Source organism: Lytechinus pictus, chromosome 1 (assembly GCF_037042905.1).
Source record: "Lytechinus pictus isolate F3 Inbred chromosome 1, Lp3.0, whole genome shotgun sequence".
NCBI lineage: Eukaryota > Metazoa > Echinodermata > Echinoidea > Temnopleuroida > Toxopneustidae > Lytechinus > Lytechinus pictus.
The window spans coordinates 27,530,628-27,551,031 of NC_087245.1; the positions used below are offsets into that span (position 1 = coordinate 27,530,628).

The 20,404-nt window shown below is 35.9% G+C and overlaps 1 protein-coding gene across 1 annotated transcript in view; it reads left to right on the plus strand.

Annotated features, from left to right (window-relative positions):
- The first annotated feature begins 2,461 nt into the window (after window positions 1-2,461).
- LOC129260381 (protein unc-45 homolog B-like) overlaps window positions 2,462-20,404 on the plus strand; it is a 29,746-nt gene continuing 11,803 nt past the window's right edge. The window contains exons 1-8 of the mRNA XM_054898371.2: window positions 2,462-2,662; window positions 9,120-9,324; window positions 9,938-10,113; window positions 11,289-11,378; window positions 12,540-12,707; window positions 16,049-16,217; window positions 19,431-19,592; window positions 20,081-20,249. Of these exons, the coding sequence (XP_054754346.2) occupies window positions 2,648-2,662; window positions 9,120-9,324; window positions 9,938-10,113; window positions 11,289-11,378; window positions 12,540-12,707; window positions 16,049-16,217; window positions 19,431-19,592; window positions 20,081-20,249 (1,154 nt within the window). The 5' untranslated portion in view covers window positions 2,462-2,647. The remainder of the gene's footprint in view (window positions 2,663-9,119; window positions 9,325-9,937; window positions 10,114-11,288; window positions 11,379-12,539; window positions 12,708-16,048; window positions 16,218-19,430; window positions 19,593-20,080; window positions 20,250-20,404) is intronic.

The following is a 20,404-nucleotide window of genomic DNA, read 5'->3' on the forward strand; positions in this document are numbered from 1 at the left end:
CATTTTCTAAGGAAAGGTTGAATATGTGCACCAGTGGGGAAACAATAGAATTTATTACGGATTTTAAAATAAAATTATTAATTTCATCAAAGTCAGGGCTTTTTTTATTTTTCAAACCAGATACGATATCAATAACTTCTTGAATATATGTTGGGGCAAAAAATATTGAATTTGTGTTAGGCGGGCCGAGATAGTCCGAAAAACTTTTCGTCGCGGGAGGAATATCTTTAGCCAGATTTGCGCCAATGAAAGAAAAATGGTTATTAAAAATATTTGAAAGGTTGTCACCATCATCAACAATAACATTATTAAATCTATTTTTGGAAATACTTGATTTATTATTGGATAAATTCATGGTCTGTTTTAGAACTTTCCACGTGTTTTGCATGTCGTTTTTATATAGAGCCAACTGTCTCGCAAAGTAATTTTTCTTTTCAATGCGTAATATTTTAGTAAGTGTATTCTTATAAGATGTGTATTTTATTTTTGATTGTTCTGTACCTTTCATTTTGAATTTATAAAATAAGTTATTTTTTCTATTAATCGAACGTAAGATAGATGGCGATATCCATGGTGACTTAGATATCGTTTTGTATGTATTACGCTTATCTTTTTTTAACGGTATATGCAGGTCTAATTTCTCATTAATTATATTCATAAAAAGGTTAAAGGACGCATTAACATCTACAGAATTGTATACAACTGACCAGTCGACATTGTCCAAAGAAGCACCCAAACTGGCTGTATTTTCGTGCGTAGGTCTACGTCTTCGTTGTTGGGAGTGCATCGGTCTAGTTGGTCGTCTTAATGAAAAATGAGTTAGAATCGGGAAATGGTCCTATATGTCAGAAAGTATTATAGAAGAATCGGGAGGAGGAAGAATGTTGCAGAAAATATTGTCAATAAGTGTAGCAGTTTCATTAACTACACGAGTAGGTTTAGAAATCAGTGGCAAGAAGGAGGCCGAAAAAAAAGTTTCAAGAAAATCTTGAGATATATTGTTGTGTTTCAATAAATCAATGTTAAAATCACCAATAAATACTACATCCTTATTAACGAGAGCTGGATTATTTGTTGTTTCGGAAAGGTAAGTTAGAAAGTCATTCGTATTTGAGTTTGGGGGTCTATAAACTACACCAATGATCATATTTTTGCTACCAGGAATATTAATTTCAATAAATAGAGATTCTACCGTGGGGTTCATAGAGTTGAGATAATCACAAACCGTATACTCATAGTCATGTGAAATATAGAACGCTACCCCACCCCCAGGTCTGTCTTCTCGGTTATTCATTACGAAATCATATCCGCTTAGTGAAAATGGATGATTAGAATCACACGATATCCATGTCTCAGTGAGGCCAATTAAAGAAAAGGGGCATTTTTTTAGAATTTGAAGTGTTATTCAAAAGTAACTGAAGTTCATCAAAATGTTTATTTAAACTTCTTATATTGGCATGCATTATGCAAAATGTATCGTCATTAAAATTGTTTGTAAGATTATTTACCTGATGTTGCGTAATATACTCAGAAGAAGGATTTTGCAATATATTATGATCCTGTTCAAAATCAAGATCTAATTCTTCCGAAGCTAAATTTATATTATTAGTAACAAAATTATCATAAAATGAAGGATTCATTGGGTTTCTAAGTACAGTATCCTGAGGTCTCAACTCGCAAAAGAGGTCATCATTTTCCAATGATGCAAATGGAAACTGGGGTGTATTGTTTATGCTAAGAAGTCAGTACATATCCGAAAGTGTTGTGTTATGTCCAATAAAGTGTAGGTCAAGGTCATATAAAAGGCAGTCAAGCAAAGTAGCAGAGCCCTGGGAACGATTTTTTTACACAGGGGATGTTGATGTAAATTTGACATGCACGCAAGCAAAAAACTAGTTTTACTACAACAAAAATGACGAGAAAAAAAAGAAGGTTTCATTACCGAGCAAAAAAAAACAACAAAAAAACGGGGGGGGGGGTCGTTTTGGTCCAGAGAAATATAAAACGAAAGTCAATTTGGTCCCGAGAAATTTGACAAGCAAAAAAAAAGGGGTTTCTTTACAAAATGTAGGTCGATTTGGTTACATTTCTCCATTTTGTCACCTATATACAAGAATTCCCGGGGGTGCTTCCTATAGACGCAGTATCGCTGCTTCCCAGGCCCCAGGGAAATGCATGTCACAAAAGAACAACAAAAAACGAAAATAATAACATCCCGCCATCAATTCGACAAATTTCGTAATAGCGTCATTTGTCATCAGCAAAGTTTACATGCACGTATTTCATTACCCCCGTAGAACTAGCTCTAACTCTCTGAAAGAAATGGAAATTCATCACCAGTAGCTAGGCCAATGGTATCATCTGCCCGGCCACCACCCCCGCCCCCCCCCCCCCCCCCTCGACAGACCGGATTTACGGCACTGGGCACCGTACAACAAAATACTATTTGTGTACAGATTTTGGAAACAAATAATGGGGAGCATGTCGAGGCATAGGCGTAGTGCTGGAAGCGAGGTTGTCATTATCATAGTATGCTTGCACATGCATTTACCGTGGTACTGAACGTACGGAGCAGTCAGTCAATACTGATGAGGAAAGTTTGAAATCTACGTGATAACGTGAATAAGGGTCCTAGTCAACTCAAATCATGTCAGATGATATGGTAAGATCAGAACTTCTTTTTTATTCAGAATATGTGTGTTTCAATAACCATTGTCAATTGAATGTGATTGTGATTCCGTTTTGTTACCGAGGAATGGCAAGGTCGTTCTCCTACTAGATACGGTAGTAGATCTACGCCTGAAGTTTCCCGTGTAGCGTCTCTTGTTGATCCGCTGATATAATCTCCACCGCACTGCTGCACTGGGTTTCCGAAATACACGCATGAAAATGATTCGTTGCATATTATGTTCTTTGTAAACACCTTCAATGTTAGTGTGAAACGTATATGAAATTTACTGGACATGCATTGTATTGATATTTGTGATTTGTTTCATTTCTATGTTGATTGCTGTGAAGATGACAAATCTCAAAAGTCAAATGAGGATGAACATTCTGGAAACTGGTAAACTGCACTGCAGCTGCAGAAGCACAATGACATTCTTGGCATACCATACACACATGCTGGTTGTGTGTTGTTGGGATTGGGTCATTGGGATGGGCTGGGCTATCTTGATACCCTATGTAAACAACATGTGTACATGTGATGGTACTGTTATGAATGCATATATTATTCATCATTGTGTTAAGTGAATAATCTACTTCAGTACTTGATGTCTTTAAATGATATTATAGACCAGTCAACTTTTTTATCATCAAACTTTAAATATGCATTAATATCACTTGCATCGTATTTTGCACAATGTGCGAGTGTGATGAGCCATATAGACCTCTAGATATATGCAGTTTCCAATGTCTTTTGTCATTCAAAAATTCTCACACAAAAACTTTTTTTTTCTTTGCACGCTGAATTAATTTTTGGGGAATAATAATGACAATTGTTTTCATGTTATTTTCTTTGAATCAAGATTTTCATATTGCACAAATGATACAAATAATTATTATATTATATAGATGTTGTCCAAGAACTTTTGCCATTTATTATCTTCTCCAATATGAAGTAAGTGGAGAAAACTAATTATTACGATTGTTGAATTTAATTGTATGAATGTGCAAAATTGCAACATCAGCGTGCATAGCTAGCCAGAACTGCGCTTCACAGCCAATTTAATTCAAGGAGCATTGTATCAGATCTGACAATTTGGCAGATTGACTGGAAAACATGAAACAGTCGGGACCCTGAAAACCTACTTTTCCCCTAATTTTTCATAGGCTCTATAGTTATTTATTTTTTAGGCCTATAAGGATTGTGACATGTCAGTACTCAGAATGTGCTTATTATTTTGTAAAATAAATGCTGTGATCATATAGCTATAGTGCAATGTTAATTATTAATCATTTTTAACTTGTTAATATGTTGTCGGCTTCAAAATCCTGGAACGACCTGCCACTAATAATTAGACAGTCTCCAACATTAGCAATTTTCAAAAAGTCTTTAAAAACTCATCTCTTTCGTACTTTGTAGTTTTTAAAACTACAATTAATTAATTCATTGTAAGCGCTTTCTTTGGGCCTAATGGGAAAAGCGCAGTACAAATAATAAGTAATAATAATATGTTGATGAATGAGATAACCTGAATGTAAGGATTACTTTTTTTTTTTTTTTTTTTTTAAACAAGTGCACACCTAGTTACCAATAATGCATGTAGCATTTCCATTTATTTGAAAGCAGGATAAAAGAGCATTGTAGATTAAATGCCTTGCTCATGGGCACAGGTGTCGGGGCCAGGGATCGAACCCTGTATTATTTTCTTGTTTGATTTTAAAATTATCTTAGTTTATGTAAAGTTCTTTGTATGTATCTATTAATTCTGCATTACATGGTGATATTTGCTTTTAGTTTTACATTGCCTTTTTAAATTCAAAAGTCCTTATTTACACCCTATGATAGTAAAACTATATATTTTCTGAAAGGAAATTGGTCAGTGAACCCATATATGCACTCAGAAATAACATAAGATGTAAGGCAGTTATATTGTGTTGAATATAACAAGGCTCCACATTAACTTTTTTTGGTGGTGGCCCGTTCGGGCCACCAAAACCTATAAATAATTGTTTTTGGTGGCCCGATATTAAAGTTTGGTGGCCCGAAAAAAATAAAGAAAAACATTAAAAATGAATAAATGGGTATAAATGGTTTAACCACAGTAAAAAAAAATGAAAGAAAGTAAAAAAACGGCAAAAAAAGTGTGAGAAAATTCCTTCCCTCTATTTGCCAAAATGTTGGAAAAATTCACATTTCATATTAATGAAATGCCTTCCCAAAGTATTTACTTTCTCAAGAGTTGTTTAAGAAGTCATTTATGAACAAGAAAGAAAGTAACTGTTTGTTTATTTTTGGCTAGAAAAGACCGGAAAAGACACAGCTTCGAAAGAAACCAAGTAACAACATTCATACAAATGCACACGTGGGACTGTGATGTACTCACCTATGTGTTTTTATGTGTATTATTTTCATTTGGAAATCGGTCTTTTTTAGTCAAAAGAGAGGTCATGATTCCTCTTTTTAATGCTTGCAAATAATCAGGATACACCAGATTTTAGCAAAAAGGTCTGTAGAAGGGGATTTCATTGGTGTAAAATGTGACTTTGACTTGGATTTTCACAGTTCTGTGGAAGATTTCTTGGCAGCAACATTTCGTATTGCAGCTCCCTGAGTCTGAATAGGCTGCTAACGCACAGCTGCTTCAAGCATGCAAAGCTCACGCCAGCCGGCCAGCGCGGCCGGCTGGATAAAAGCTACTTAATGCTATAGCGGTAGGCCAACTTTGTGTGTGTGTTTGTGTGTAGATCACCAAAAAGGGCGCATGACGAACTGGCTTGCAATTTGAACTGTAGAAAGTTGATAAATGCGTGCAAAATGGGGAGAAAAATTGCGCTATTCTGAAAATTATTGGTTGCCCGATTCGGGCCACCAAAACTTAATATTTTTTCAATAATGGTTGCCCGAGGTGAATTTCTGGTGGCCCCGGGCCACCGTTAATGTCGAGCCTTGAATATAAAGATATTAACAATTATTTAAATCTTATATTTGTGATCAGAATAATTTACATATCCCCCTATAATATAATATTTCTGTATAGTACATCTATTATAGTCAGACCTTTCTAACAATGTATAATTTTATTGGGTTTAAGGTAAAGAAAGAACTTTAAAATTATAAACCTGGGGTGGTATTCTGAGATCCATTTTATCTCAGATAAAATAAAATATTTTATCTCCGTTAAAATCAGTGAGATAAAATACAAAATCTCTCCGAATTGGTATTCTGAGAACAATTTTATCTTCATTTTATCTCTGTAAGACACACCTACTTTTTAATCAATATCCAATTAGAAACGCGCTTTTATAGCTCTCTTGTGTCACTCAACCAATTGAAATCCATTCCGCCAGGAGGTGTGGCAAAGGAGTGAGATTGCGTCAATTTATTGACTTCAAATACGCTTGCACTATACGCTTGCGCATCTTTATAGAGATTTCTTTTTAACAAAGAGGACAATACTCTCATCCTTTTTCAAAGTCTATATTGCATCTTTTCAAGCATCATTTCAAAGACAATATTAGTCAAGACAAGCCTTATGAAATACTTTCTGATTGTACAGGAATAACGTTTAGGTGGTATTCTCAATAAATATTTAATTTTTCTTCATTTTCATGTCAATATTTGGGGTTAATTCACCTAGAAATATTGGTGAAATCAACGTCGCGGAGATAAAATAGCCCCACCCTCTTTTAAGTTTATTTTTATTTTTTCTTCAAAGTAACTTGGGCGCAAGCACATCATCCGCGTTGCAATACCCAGTTACGCGATGGGTACGTCTACGCAGCCACTCACTGCTCTGTATTGCGTATCGTCATAGATACGCAAGATAAACATTATTTGCAAGATAAAATTTCAAATTTTATCTGAGAGATAAAATGTCATCTCAGAATACCAATTTCATTTTAAGAGATAAAATAAAATATTTTAAAGATAAAATGACCTCAGAATACCGCCCCAGAACTTTGCAATTTGTTTTTGAAAAATAAAGAAATTTATATATTGTGTATGCTATTATTGCCTGAAATAAAATTACATGGTGGGTGTTTCTAATTCTGATTTAAGGTATTAAACAATTTAAAAGAAATGATGATAATAAAGACTAAATGATATTTCTAAGATTCCTCATATCGGTCTGAATGTCTCTGACATGTGTCATTGACCTATAAGATCTGTAACAAAACCAGTGCTTTCATTCTACAGAATAGTAGAAATCACATTTTCTGTTTTTTACACAAAAGCTGCAGTACATTAAAAAATAAGAATAACTGAAGAAAATACATGTATGTGTCAATATTGAAGAATTGTGAAAAAACTTTTTCCATTTTTTTTCTTCTTCTTTGCCAAACTTATTTTTCAATAATTCAACACTGATGAAGAATGTCCCAGCTTTGATTTTATACCAAATTGTAATTGGAAGTCAAGTCTTCACAAAAAATATAAATGTTTTACCCCAAATAGTGAGCATCACAAAATATTGAGAATCCCCAGTTACTCTGTACAGGCAACACCACTTCCAGCACCACCCCTAACTGCTCTGTCTTTAAAGACGTGTAACTCAAGTTCCATTTATCCTCGAGCAATGAAACTTTCTACGTTATTACAGCCTATGAATTCAGCTTGAAAATTAGACCAAATTCGTTGGTATAGTTGCTTTGCTTTTGAAAATAGGAATGACTCTACAAATCAACCAAAATATGTATTAACAGCACCGCCCTTTTTGGTGGGTGACCTCATGACACCTGGCCATAAAAAAGAGCCCCCCCCCCCTCATTCCCCATTTACTGCAGTGTTTAATAAAGCTTATCAAATTTTGCAGATTTAGGCAGTTGATTGTGAAAAGTGTCCTCTATTTTTGCATGATAATGAGTATGAGAGGTCTACTTAGTTTTGCAAGTGAACTGTGTGGGATCTGATAAATCATAAAATAATAAGAAAATCTTTCGCTTGAATTTGTTTCACCAAGAAGGGATTTCAGACACTGGCAAAAATCCTGGGTGATTTTGGATATATTTTCCTTTCCAATTTTTCAGAGAGAGGGAGATGGTCAGTTAAAATTCAACCCCCCCTTCCTTGACCAAACTTTTGAGTGAAGAAATAACTTTATTAGCCATCTAAATAAGCTGTATTATTGTTCGAATGTGAATCCAAGTTTAAATACTGTTTAAAATCACTCCGCTCCTATCTGGAGACGTAGGAGATCATGTTGTACCACAAATTTTTGTTCCTAACTGTTTGACTCAGTTCCACCTCCTACTGATCCACATCTCTCTCTGTGATCCATGCATTCAAACTGGTCATCCAAGTCATCATTGTCCTTCCTTCCCCCCCCCCCCTCCTTTTTGTCATCTTCACCATCAGTATTAAATTTTAAAGACCGTGCTTTATACATGTATGTCCTACAAAGTCATTTGCCTTTAATATTCTCTCAATAATGAGCTTTCTCTCCACACCGAGGGGGGGGGGGGGGATGTTTCATAAAGCTTTTCGTATAAAGTGAAGAGCGATTTAAATAACGACTGGTGAACCTTTCTTATGCGCTAAACCAGCCAATGAACATTTTGGTGTAACAAAGTTTATACCATTTACCACAAGAAAGGATCACCAGTCGTTCTTAAAGTCGCTTTTAAAAAGTTAAAGTTTAGGAACAGCTTTATGGAACGGCCCCAAGGCGCCAGCACTTTTTCACTGGTTCATTCTCAATACAATCTCAACTGGGGAAATATTGAATAGATTTTATCTTTCCACAATCGATTTGGACTTTACCTCGTTAGCTTTCATATACTGGTTTCTGCCGGCTTCTTCAAACTAGCGCTCACACGCCGTAGATGGGTGTAGATTTAGTATCGGCAGTGCGACAGTCCGAGAGAATGAACGGAGAAGCTGGACAAAACTAATCATCTCCTGTGAAGATTCCCATTCTCTTGGGCTGTTGCACTACCGGTACTCGATCTACTCAATCCACCCAATGTACAGTGAGTCAGCGCTAGTCTGAAGAACCCTGCAAAAACCAGAAGGTGAATCAGGTAAAAATAAGAAAATCTAATTTATTACAACATTACCAATGAGATGAATCTCTTTATGGATTTACCCCAGCATGTGAACATATATGTTGGGCTGACAAATTCCTATGTATGGCCTTGCTACAAAGGTTGTAATGGACATGTATGATTTCCTGCTTCGTGATGGTTATACAAGTCAACATGTATAAACGGTTGGTTGTCCAAATGGGGTATAGTTGGGGAAATTTCTAATAGTAAGCAAAACATACCCTTTTGAAATGAACATTTTGTGACAGATCTTCAATTCAATTTTTTTTTTCATTGTTTATTTTTTTGTTCATGGTAATTGTATTGTATGGGGGTGGGGGATGGCTGTTGCCCCCTTGTATGTACTCCGGTTGCTATAGCAGTTCAAAACTGACATTGATTGTTGTCATTTTATTCAATTGATGGTACAGAATTCAGAAGCTGTTCAGTTCAAGGAAGAAGGGAACAAGTTCTACAAGGATGAGAAGTATGATGAAGCCATAGTTTCCTACACCAAGGCCCTCAGTGTCGGCATTGATTTACCAAAGACAGACCAAGCAGTCTTCTTTAAGAACAGAGCAGCATGCCATCTCAAGCTAGAGAACTTTGAACAAGCTGCCCAAGATGCACAAGCAGGTATCTATTTCTCATTCTATATTTCACATCTATTTTGGTAGCCAGTACTATGGACATGTGGATGATTAGGCTTCTTGATGGTGAATGGCATTCGTGAGGGAAACTATCACCATGGCACCGATGTCTTTTTGCAATACATTAATCTATATTTGCTGCTCTCTCCCCCTAGTGTGAAGCACTCCTAGTACCAGTGAGGTCAAGACATATCAGTATTGACCTCGTAGGCGACAATGTCAGTGCATATACAGGGTGGTGCTTTTGTAGAGTGTCGGCACCCGCGGCAATACACAATTCACACAATGGTGATGTCGAGGCTTGTCGGTGGGGTGAATAGTCTATAGTGATTTTATCTTTTAATTACCGGTATGAACTTGTTTGAGTGAAATTAGTTATTGTTTATTGCAGTTTAGATATCACAAAAATATTGATTGAATTGATTGATTCTGACTACTCTGGCAGCTTTTTTCCCACCTCATTGTCTATTGAGGTCCCAATGCCCTCTAGAGTGGTTTGAAGTAGAATGTACATGTTCTGAAAATGGGAGGGACATATCAATACAGTACTGGCTTTGGGGCAGCACTCCAACATTGATTTGAACATTTCATTGATTCAGCATTAGACCTCACTCCTGGAGACTTCAAAGCCATGTTCAGAAAGTGTCAAGCCTTGGAAGCTCTCGGTCAGATAGAGGAGGCCTTCAAATCAGCCATGCAACTCAATCATATGGATCCAAACAACAAATCTGTCAAAGCCATGCTAGCAAGAATGAATGTCCTCATCAAAGAAAAGGTAAGTTTATTTATTGTATTTTTGAAAATGCATCAAAATCATTTCACTGTCTTCTGAGCCAACATTGATAACATGTTTTCATTGTAATCTATGGAAGCTTAAAAGTGCCAACCAGATGTTCATATAATCATCTCGTCATGTCTACATCTCTTAGGGAAAAGGATAAGATGACGAGATCTCAGATCTCGTCATGTCTACATCCCATGGAGAGATGATCAGATGACAAGATCTTAGATCTCTTCATGTCTACATCCTGTGAGAGAGATGATCAGATGACAAGATACTGGATCTCGTCATGTTTACATCTTTTAGAAGAATTGATCAGATGGCAAGATCTTGGATCTGGTCATGTCTACATCCTTTAGAAGAGGTGATCAGATGGCAAGATCTTGGATCTTATCCTTTTCCCTAAGAGATGTAGACATGACAGATGATTATATGAACATCTGGGTTGTTCTTTTAATCTGAGTCAAGGCTCATATTCTGTTCCCTCTGATTTGTAGATATATTACTCTTCAAAAAAGCCTGAGTTATACATGTATTATTTATAAACCAGAGCTTGACAAGTTTGCCCTGGGAACATCAGTACACCAATTAATTGATGGGAGGGAATATCAAGGACATACTTGGGGTGGGAGCTAGCAGAGGGTTGCTTACACTTGCTAAAGGTGCAGCCCTAGGACAGATGGAATGTTGGACATCTCACTTTTCCCTAACAAATCTTGTAAGGCCACCGCACACCTTTATACAAACTGGTCAATGATCCGATTTTAAAACAAATCATATTTTGCTCATTTTCTGAAAATGTGAATGAAAAGTATCTTTTTATTTGAGGTTCGAAATAACTGAAAGAATACTAATATTACAATTTTGGATGATTGCAAGCCTTTATTTTGGAGTAAAGACCAAATTATTTTCAAATCATAGCCAATCGTATGATTGCTATGACGTCATTTTGACTAGATGAAATAAGCTTTTATTCTAGCATTTTCACAGTTTTGAATATAGGTATTCGTACAATAATTTAGAACATAACACATAAGATATTCCATGGTTTATTATTAGCATTAAATTCAAAGTCGGGCTGCAGAGCAATCGTAAGGTGTGCAGTGGCCTTTAGACCTACTCACTGGCCTAACGATACAATGATTGATTATCTTCATTTCAATCACCAGGTGAAATCAATGACTTCAACCAACAGCAAAGTAGACCAGATGTTCACAATTGTCGCTGATGAATCGGCAAGCCTCGATAAGAGGAGAGAGGTAAGTTGTTATCAAGGTCACCACAGACAAAGGGGAGAATTTCATGCAGAATTTTGTCAGTGATTTCACTATTAACCAATCTGCTCTTAGCCAATCAGATGCCAGGATTTCTAGTAGCTTATAACATCTGTTGGACAATATCAATAATACAAATTTTAATGAAAAAGTCCCATTAACCAATCAGAGATAGAGATAAAGGCAATATGGAATACTCAACAACTTGTTTTACTTGGCCAGAGATGTGTGAATCAGTTTAGATCACATGTTTTTTTTTTCCAAATCTATGACACCCTATGTGTTCAATGTAATGGAATAAATTTGTTTTATGAAGTGTCTTTGCGCAAGTTGCTTGAAATTTTACCATGATCATTTAAAAAAAAGATTATTTTGCATGATTTATTCATGTATTTGTTCATAATTATTTACTTTATTCATTTTTTTAGGGCGGGGGGGGGGGGGGGCACTGTGGTTTTTTTCATCAAGATTTTCTGTAATAATATCACATGCACAGTATCTACATGTATAACCAGTTTATGATCAGACAATCAAATGGAATGCTTTCAGCAGCTTTAAAACTGTTCTTGTAAGTTTGTTATTGTAACAAATTTAACAAAACAGGCCCTTGCTCTGAAACAGACCTTGATATAATAATGACCCTGTCCTTTTTTAATGAATGTGCTATGACACTCATTTTCGTTCATCCGGGTTTCTTTAAGGAATCTGGTAATTTCAAATCGATTCTTGATAATTGAAAGCCTTTAACCACATTATTCATCGTGTAGAATAATGGTAGTCCATGGATAATGTTCTGTAGATGTGTGTTTGTTCATGTATCTTTGCTTACAAAGGAAAAATGTGTGTGCCATCTACATGAGATGAAGAATCGCAGCTTACAATTCAGCATCTACAGTCTTTCTCTGTTCTTTTATATATATATATATATATATATATATATATATGTATATCGTTTGGTTCTAGCATTCCATTCATTGCTATTTTACGGTAACTCTGATGAGTGCATGTTGACAAGCTTAAATATGTCCGTTTTCAGTGCTACATGTATTTTCCAATTATGATACGGTATCACTGGCTTTCCTTTATAGTTGAGATTATATTTAATGAATCGCAATAAAACTTTCTATTGTTATTGTCTTATTTCAGGCAGCCAATAATCTAATTGTCCTTGCCAGAGAGCCGGCGGGGGCAGAGAGGATATTCGGTGAGAACGGTGTCGAACGGATGAAGAAGATCATGATGTCGGAGGATACTGAATTAGTAGTAGCAGCTCTTAGAGTAATCTCTTGCCTTTGCCGTGGTCACAGATCAAGGGTGAGTGCGTGAAGGAAATAGACAGAACAACAAAAATTTGGTTCCATTGAATATTGCTTGATCCCTTAAAGGCCAAGTCCACCTCAGAAAAATGTTGATTTGAATCAATAGAGAAAAATCAGACAAGCACAATGCTGAAAATTTCATCAAAATTGGATGTAAAATAAGAAAGTTATGACATTTCAAAGTTTCGCTTATTTTTAACAAAATAGTTATATGAACGAGCCAGTTACATCCAAATGAGAGAGTCGATGATGTCACTCACTCACTATTTCTTTTGTTTTTTATTGTTTGTATTACTCAATATTTCAATTTTTACGAATTTGATGATTAGGACCTCCTTGCCTGAAGCACGAAATGTTAAAATATTGGAATTCCACGTCTTCAGGGAGGAATGAAACTTCATTTCACATGACAATGACGAGAAAACCAAAATATTTCATATTTCATATAATAAAATACAAAAGAAATAGTGAGTGAGTGATGTCATCAGTTCCCTCATTTGCATACCATCCGAGATGTGCATATAACTGTTTTGTGAAATGAAGCGAAACTTTAAAAGTCATTACTTTCTTATTTTACATCCGATTTTGATGAAATTTTCAGTGTTATGCTTGTTGAATTTTTCTCTTATTATTCAAATCAAGTTTTTGTTGGGGTGGACTTGTCCTTCAACTAAAGGAAACAGAGGGTGGGTGTTTAAAGATAAATATCACTTTTGATAAAAATATTGAAATGAATTTATACAGAATCCAACCAAATGACCACCCCAGTGTCTGTCTTTATAAATAAAAAAAATAAATGCCAAAGGATTCTGGAGGACATTGTGCAATTGCTGATAAATTAGCAAAGTAAGCATGAAATTGTTGGGTCTTTTTCCAAACAATAACAATACACTGTCCCACATGTATTTATCTGTGTTTATGATCTTCATAGTGATTGTTTATCAGCTTTCATGAATTCACAAAGTTCAGTTAAGGTTACTGTATTCGATCGAGATCTACAATGATGTAGTAACAAAAAGTCATGGTTTTACAGACTTTCACACAAAATCGGTGTTTAGTGCGACTACTTTAATTAATATTTAATACAAGATGGTTGTCAAACCTGTAGTTGCAACAAACAATAATTTCATGAGAAATTATTTTAAATCAAGGTCAGTTGTCACCATATGATAGTAGATCTACATATACGGTATATCTGCTTTATTTACATGTAAGTAACTCTGTGAAATTGTGAAAGCTATGAAGCTGAAATTGTCCACAATGAAGGTCACCAACACAGATAAGCCCACGTGGGACAGTGTATTATTATTTTTGCTTTGAAAAAATCCTGATGTTTGGCTGGAATGCCATGCTTGTTTTTTTTTTTGGTGTGTTTTGTAAATTGCACATTTTCTACAAGGATCATTTGGCATATATGTTGTCTACTCTTACACCCTTTGGTGGTAATTTTGTTGGATTCTGTTAAAGGGGAATCCAGCCTCGGTCGTAAAATGTTGTGATGGAAAGCAGAAAATTAAATAAAACAGATTTGTGAAAGTTTGAAAGAAATCGGACAAGCAATAAGAAAGCTATGGCTCCTTTAAAATTGCGATCCCTAAGACTATGAAGATTTCACATTGGCAACTGGGTAAGTAACTTATGACAAGGGGCAAGGACAACTTTCCCATAGGCCATGTACTTAATTATCAGGGATTTGTTTTCTCCTAGGTACCCATTCCCCTGGGGCAGTAATCTAAATATAACCCTGGTAGTATTTTGTTTCATGTCCTCATGAAATAAAAATATGATTTGAAGTAAAACTTTTGAAAAAAAAGACATTTTAGCCATTTTATGTACTGGAGTACATGGAAGAGTAGTCCTTGCCTTACATCACTATGACATCCCATATGCGGCCAATTTGTAGTCTCCATGGGTATAGTGATTACCAATGTTTACAACTTTTGAAAATTCACAACTTTCGTATTGTTTGTCCGATATTGTTCAAACTTTCACCTATCAACTTGTCTGATTTTTCATTTTCCTCTAAAAACAAGTTTTTATTGTCTCACCTGCATAGCAGAGTGAGACTATAGGCGCCGCTTTTCCGACGGCGGCGGCGACGGCGGCGGCGGCGACGGCGGCGTCAACACCAAATCTTAACCTGAGGTTAAGTTTTTGAAATGACAGCATAACTTAGAAAGTATATGGACCTAGTTCATGAAACTTGGCCATAAGGTTAATCAAGTATTACTGAACATCCTGCCTGAGTTTCATGTCACATGACCAAGGTCAAAGGTCATTTAGGGTCAATGAACTTAGACCATGTTGGGGGAATCAACATCAAAATCTTAACCTAAGGTTAAGTTTTTGAAATGTCATCATAACTTAGAAAATATATGGACCTAGTTCATGAAACTTATACATAAGGTTAATCAAGTGTCACTGAACATCCTGCATGAGTTTCACGTCACATGACCAAGGTCAAAGGTCATTTAGGGTCAATGAACTTTGGCCGAATTGGGGGTATCTGTTGAATTACCATCATAACTTTGAAAGTTTATGGATCTGATTCATGAAACTTGGACATAATAGTAATCAAGTATTACTGAACATCCTGTGCAAGTTTCAGGTCACATGATCAAGGTCAAAGGTCATTTAGGGTCAATGAACTTTGGCCAAATTGGGGTATTTGTTGAATTACAGCCATAAATTTGAAAGTGTGTTGGTCTAGTTCATAAAACTTGGACATAATAGTAATCAAGTATCACTGAACATCCTGTGCGAGTTTCAGGTCACATGATCAAGGTCAAAGGTCATGTAAGGTCAAAGAACTTTGGCCACGTTGGGGGTATTTGTTGAATTGCCATCATATCTCTATAAGTGTATTGGTCTAGTTCATAAAACGTGGAAATAAGAGTAACCAAGTATCACTGAACATCTTGTGCGAGTTATAGTAGTTTTCAAAATCAGCACTGCTGCTATATTGAATCGCGTGATGCAGGTGAGACGGCCAGAGGCATTCCACTTGTTTGGGTTGGATTCCCCTTAAAAACTCATTTTAGATCATTACGGCAACTGACATGTTTAAGTTGATATAACCACGACTTTACAAGGATGGGTATATGGCAAGCCAGAATGGGTATCGCAAACATCAACACTCTAGAATGTAGAGGTTGAGTGAAATTATGTTAATATTCAATCATATTATATAAGAGCTATCTCTATTGCTATAAGTCTCTTACTAATGTTTGAAATAAGCTGATCCCTCACTTTAAAATCAGATGCTATCACAATATGATCTGCTTTCCTCTCTAATCCTGTGCTAACACATGTAGCTTTCACTCTCCCTAATTACAGGCAACTGCAGTTATCACACAACTCACTTTGAAAACTCTTGCCAAGTACTTTGCCATGAATACTGAAGTCATTGCTAATGCTGCTGCTGGCATCCTCCTCACTGCCATCCAAGCGATGATCAGCAAAGATAAACAAGAGCTGAAGAACAGTGATGAAGCCGTAGTACCTGGTGAGTTCACATTACTGCTCCCCAACTTATGATACTCTATAGTCCTGTGATTATCAATGTTGTAAGGTAACTGCTGGATTTACTTTAAAAAAAAATGAATATAGGGTGTCTATGGTAACAGCATCACTGCAGCCAGGCGATGGGATGGTGTCAGACAAGTTATCAATGAAACCTTTTGACACAAAACCTAGTGGTGATTTGGTGTATGTTTATTTATTGTCATGAGAAATAAAAATAAGAATAGAAAACATGTTTTTTTATAGAAGAATTCTTTGAATCTGTATGGTATATTTTGATAGGTTACCTTTTCAAAGATTACTATCTGTCTCATGTAAAGTTTGAAATTGATGCTTACCTGGTTGGCATTAAACAATTTATGGGATAGAGCATGGTCGATTTGGCACTGATCAGTGGCTGCCGGGGCCTAGATCAATAAGGCAAAATTAGTTTGTGGAGGATAACTATCACTGATGTTTGGAGTGTTGTGGCCCAGTCACTGTGGATTAGTCTACGGACTTTGAAACAGGGTCGAGGGTTCAAATACCAGCCATGGCGTAGTTTCTTTCAGCAAGAAATTCATCCTCCTTGTTCTGCACTTGACCCAGGTGAGGTAAACGGGTACCTGGTAGGAATCAATTCCTTGAGATGCATGTGTGCTGTAAGTTATTACGACTGCCAGGCTAAAGCCGGGGTGATAATATCCAAGTCCTTTGGAACCGCATGGAAACATAATCATAATGTAATAATATGTGCTATACAAGAACTGCTTATTATTGTTATTCTGATTTCTATTCTGAACAATAAAATATGGATCATGGATATTATTATTGTTGTGTTGGGATCGTTCATATCTTAGTTGGGAGCACCAATGACCACACAGGAATGTTCGATGTACAATTCAATCAAGAAACTTTATTAATCATCCATCTCCAGGAATATTACAGGTAGAGTTGAAAAGCATATGTCAGATCTTCACTCTGTGATAACCTCAACTTATCTAACCTCCACCCTTGGGTGTACACTCAATATATATTCAAGCTTCTACATAAATTATAATCCAAGTGTTTGGGTATAGGACAAAAGGGGGGTTTGATTATTGGGAAGGGGAAGGCAGTTCTTTGTTCTATGATTAGGGGTTGTTTGAACTATTAACAATAATGGTTTTTATTGGCGTGGATTAAATAAATGAATAAGGGTTCTGAGAAGGGGGTATGGACATAAAAAGGGATGGTTCTGAGAAGGGGTATTTTACATTATGATGTCTAGGCTATATGTATGTAGTGATTTATACAATCACTACATTACATTATTATTATTGAGCCTGAGGTAAATCGATTTTAAAATCGGTGTTCAATCGATGTCATTGAGCGCCGGTGCAGATTTAGCAAAATCGGTGCATCAAAAAAAAAAAAAAAAATAGATCAAACGTCGGCCGGCTGTTTCGTTTGGTTCACACAATCATCAAAATAAACAGTAATGTCTAACTCAACTTCTACTTACTTGATTTATATTCCCCCCCTAAATGAAACTGATTGTGTAATTATGCCTATTCACCATTAATTTGAAGTCTTACTCGTCTGCTCGTGCTGAGATAATTTATGCACGATGAATTTATGAATGGAGCTGATCTGAGTCATCGGCATCAATCGCGCATGCGCTGTAATGTGCTTTAATCAAACCAGAAAAATGACGCGATCAACGTAAAATAAACCTTGCTTTTAGGAACAATATTAATATCATGACCATAGAACATTATTTAATCGTAATATTTTAACAAAAACTTGCATGTGATAATCATTAATATGAATTAAAATTTTTAATGACGGACATCACATCATGATCGACGTGAGTGAGTGCACTTGTCTAAAAAAAAAATTATCACGTCAGGATTGATTCTCGAACCTTGTCAATATGCATAAACTCTTCTCACGATCGTAATATCACCATATAATAACATTTTACATGACAAAACAGAGAAAATTACATTTGATATTTTTTCCCATCATTTTGAAGTTCTTTTGTGCCCAACTTTGGGCTCTGAATCCATGAATGGAAAATATGTCATACGTCAATGAACGCGCATGCGCATTGTGCTTCTTTTCTCGGAGAAGTCCAGAGATGGAATAAAAGTAAAAATGACAGTATTTATACTTCCATATAAACATAACATACTTTGCTAACATTGTCAATATTTTTAGTATGGCCATAAGATCCTATAAAATCGTAATTACATGTATTTAACATCCAATAATAATTTATATAAATTTAGAGCTCGATCCGATACATTCATATTTATTTTGATCCCCGCATGCTCTTCACTTGTGTCAAAAATAAAAAATGGATTATCAGGATTAATTTTCGAACATCGTCATAACTCATATTCCACAATCTTTCCTCACAATCGTTATATCAGCTTTGAATACCAATTCAAATGACCATCCAGAGAAAATAAGTATGATATTTTATTCTTACAGTATCAATTAGGAGCTAATTTTGGATCCAACTACATCTCAGGCGAGTTACAGTGCTATCCACTGGTAGAACACTGTTTTGCTGGCAAGCACGCCTGTCGTTTCGGGAGAGTGAGTGTACGGGGCTGCGTACGGGGCTGTACTGCGTGGGAGTCCGAACTGCGAATGCTAGTTGACCAAAAATCATTCGGATCGACTCTGCGTGATTCATGTCTTTAATATTGTTTCATTTTAAACTTATATGTTGTCATCTGCAAATATTATTGTTTATGATATTTTGGGAAGAATTCTGCATTAGATCTAGTCCCTTTCTTGTGTTTGTGAACATAGAAAATACAAAAAAACTTTTGCTCTGTCATCTGCTTAGTGCAACGCTTACCCTCCCAGCGCAAACCGTCGCAGTGCGAGCACCGACGACCGGAGCCACAAAAATTGACTTGATTTTCCCCACCTTCAAAATTCGATGCATCGATGTTCGATCGAATTAAAGCTGTCGAACACCGGTTTTCAAAATAATCGATATGACTCAGGCTTAATTATTATTCTATTTGAAAAAGGGATTTCAGACATTTCTTTCCTTTCCCAGAATTTTAGGACTGCTAAATTTCATTTTATGCTTTGACATTTTTTAATTATTTTTTGCTGTAAAGGCTTTGGGTTCAGGGAAAAGCACAGTACAATAAATAATTGAAAAATGAATGGATGAATTACTTTTAAGTGTTTTTGTTTTTCTTCTCCATAGACTACACTAATGAGTTCAAAGCCTTGTTGCTCTTCTTCTTGGGTCTTCTAACTGACCAGTCTGTATCTGGATATGGAAGGGATGCAGTCATTGACATGATCATCAAGTTCATCCCAAGGAAAGAAGGTGCAGGCCGAGCAATGGCTTTTCTTACAAATGGAGGTTAGTAATAAAGTGAAGACAGTGTCCTATCTTCAATTTTTTTCCCTTTTTGTTTTAACATGGGTGATGAAAGAAGCAAAGCATTCCGAAAACAATCTATGCTAACTTCCAAAATGATTAATTAGGACTTGCCCAGCCAGGCCTATGAAAATTAACACTTGCAAAATTTGTATATTAATATGACTTTAAAGGTTTATGGTCTCTTAGAAAATTGCTTTATTAAGCGCTATGTTTATGCACTATGTGTTTATTCATCATCTTTGTACAATATTCTTTTTTAATTTCATAAAGGCTTGCTGCATTAGCCAAAGAGACATTTTATATATGGTTTACAACATTCACTAGCCTGATTACATAGTAATTTATTAGCATATGATTAATTTGTGAGATAAAATTTTGAATCAATATTGAATCAATATTAACCTCATGTAAATCTTTAGGTATAAATCTTTACCTCTGCCGATATTTCTGTCTCTCTGTTTATCCAGGCTTACACAAACTGTTGACTGTATCTGGTCAGATTCCTGAGTTGAAACGCCTTCCAGTCTCACCTAACACACGCATGCATGCCTCTGTGGCCCTCAATAAGCTCTATGATGAGATGCGTAGTGACAAACAAAGGGCATACTACCAAGACTTGGCTGATAAATTTGTTAGGTTTGTAGACTGTTTTTCTCATTTGAATATACCATGTGTTTTCTTTGAGAAATGCCTGTCTGGATTTTTGCCATTACATTGGCTGAAAATTTGCTGAGGATATCAATATATTATTTGGCTAAGTGGTTTGGAATACTGGTATCAGAAAATCAATG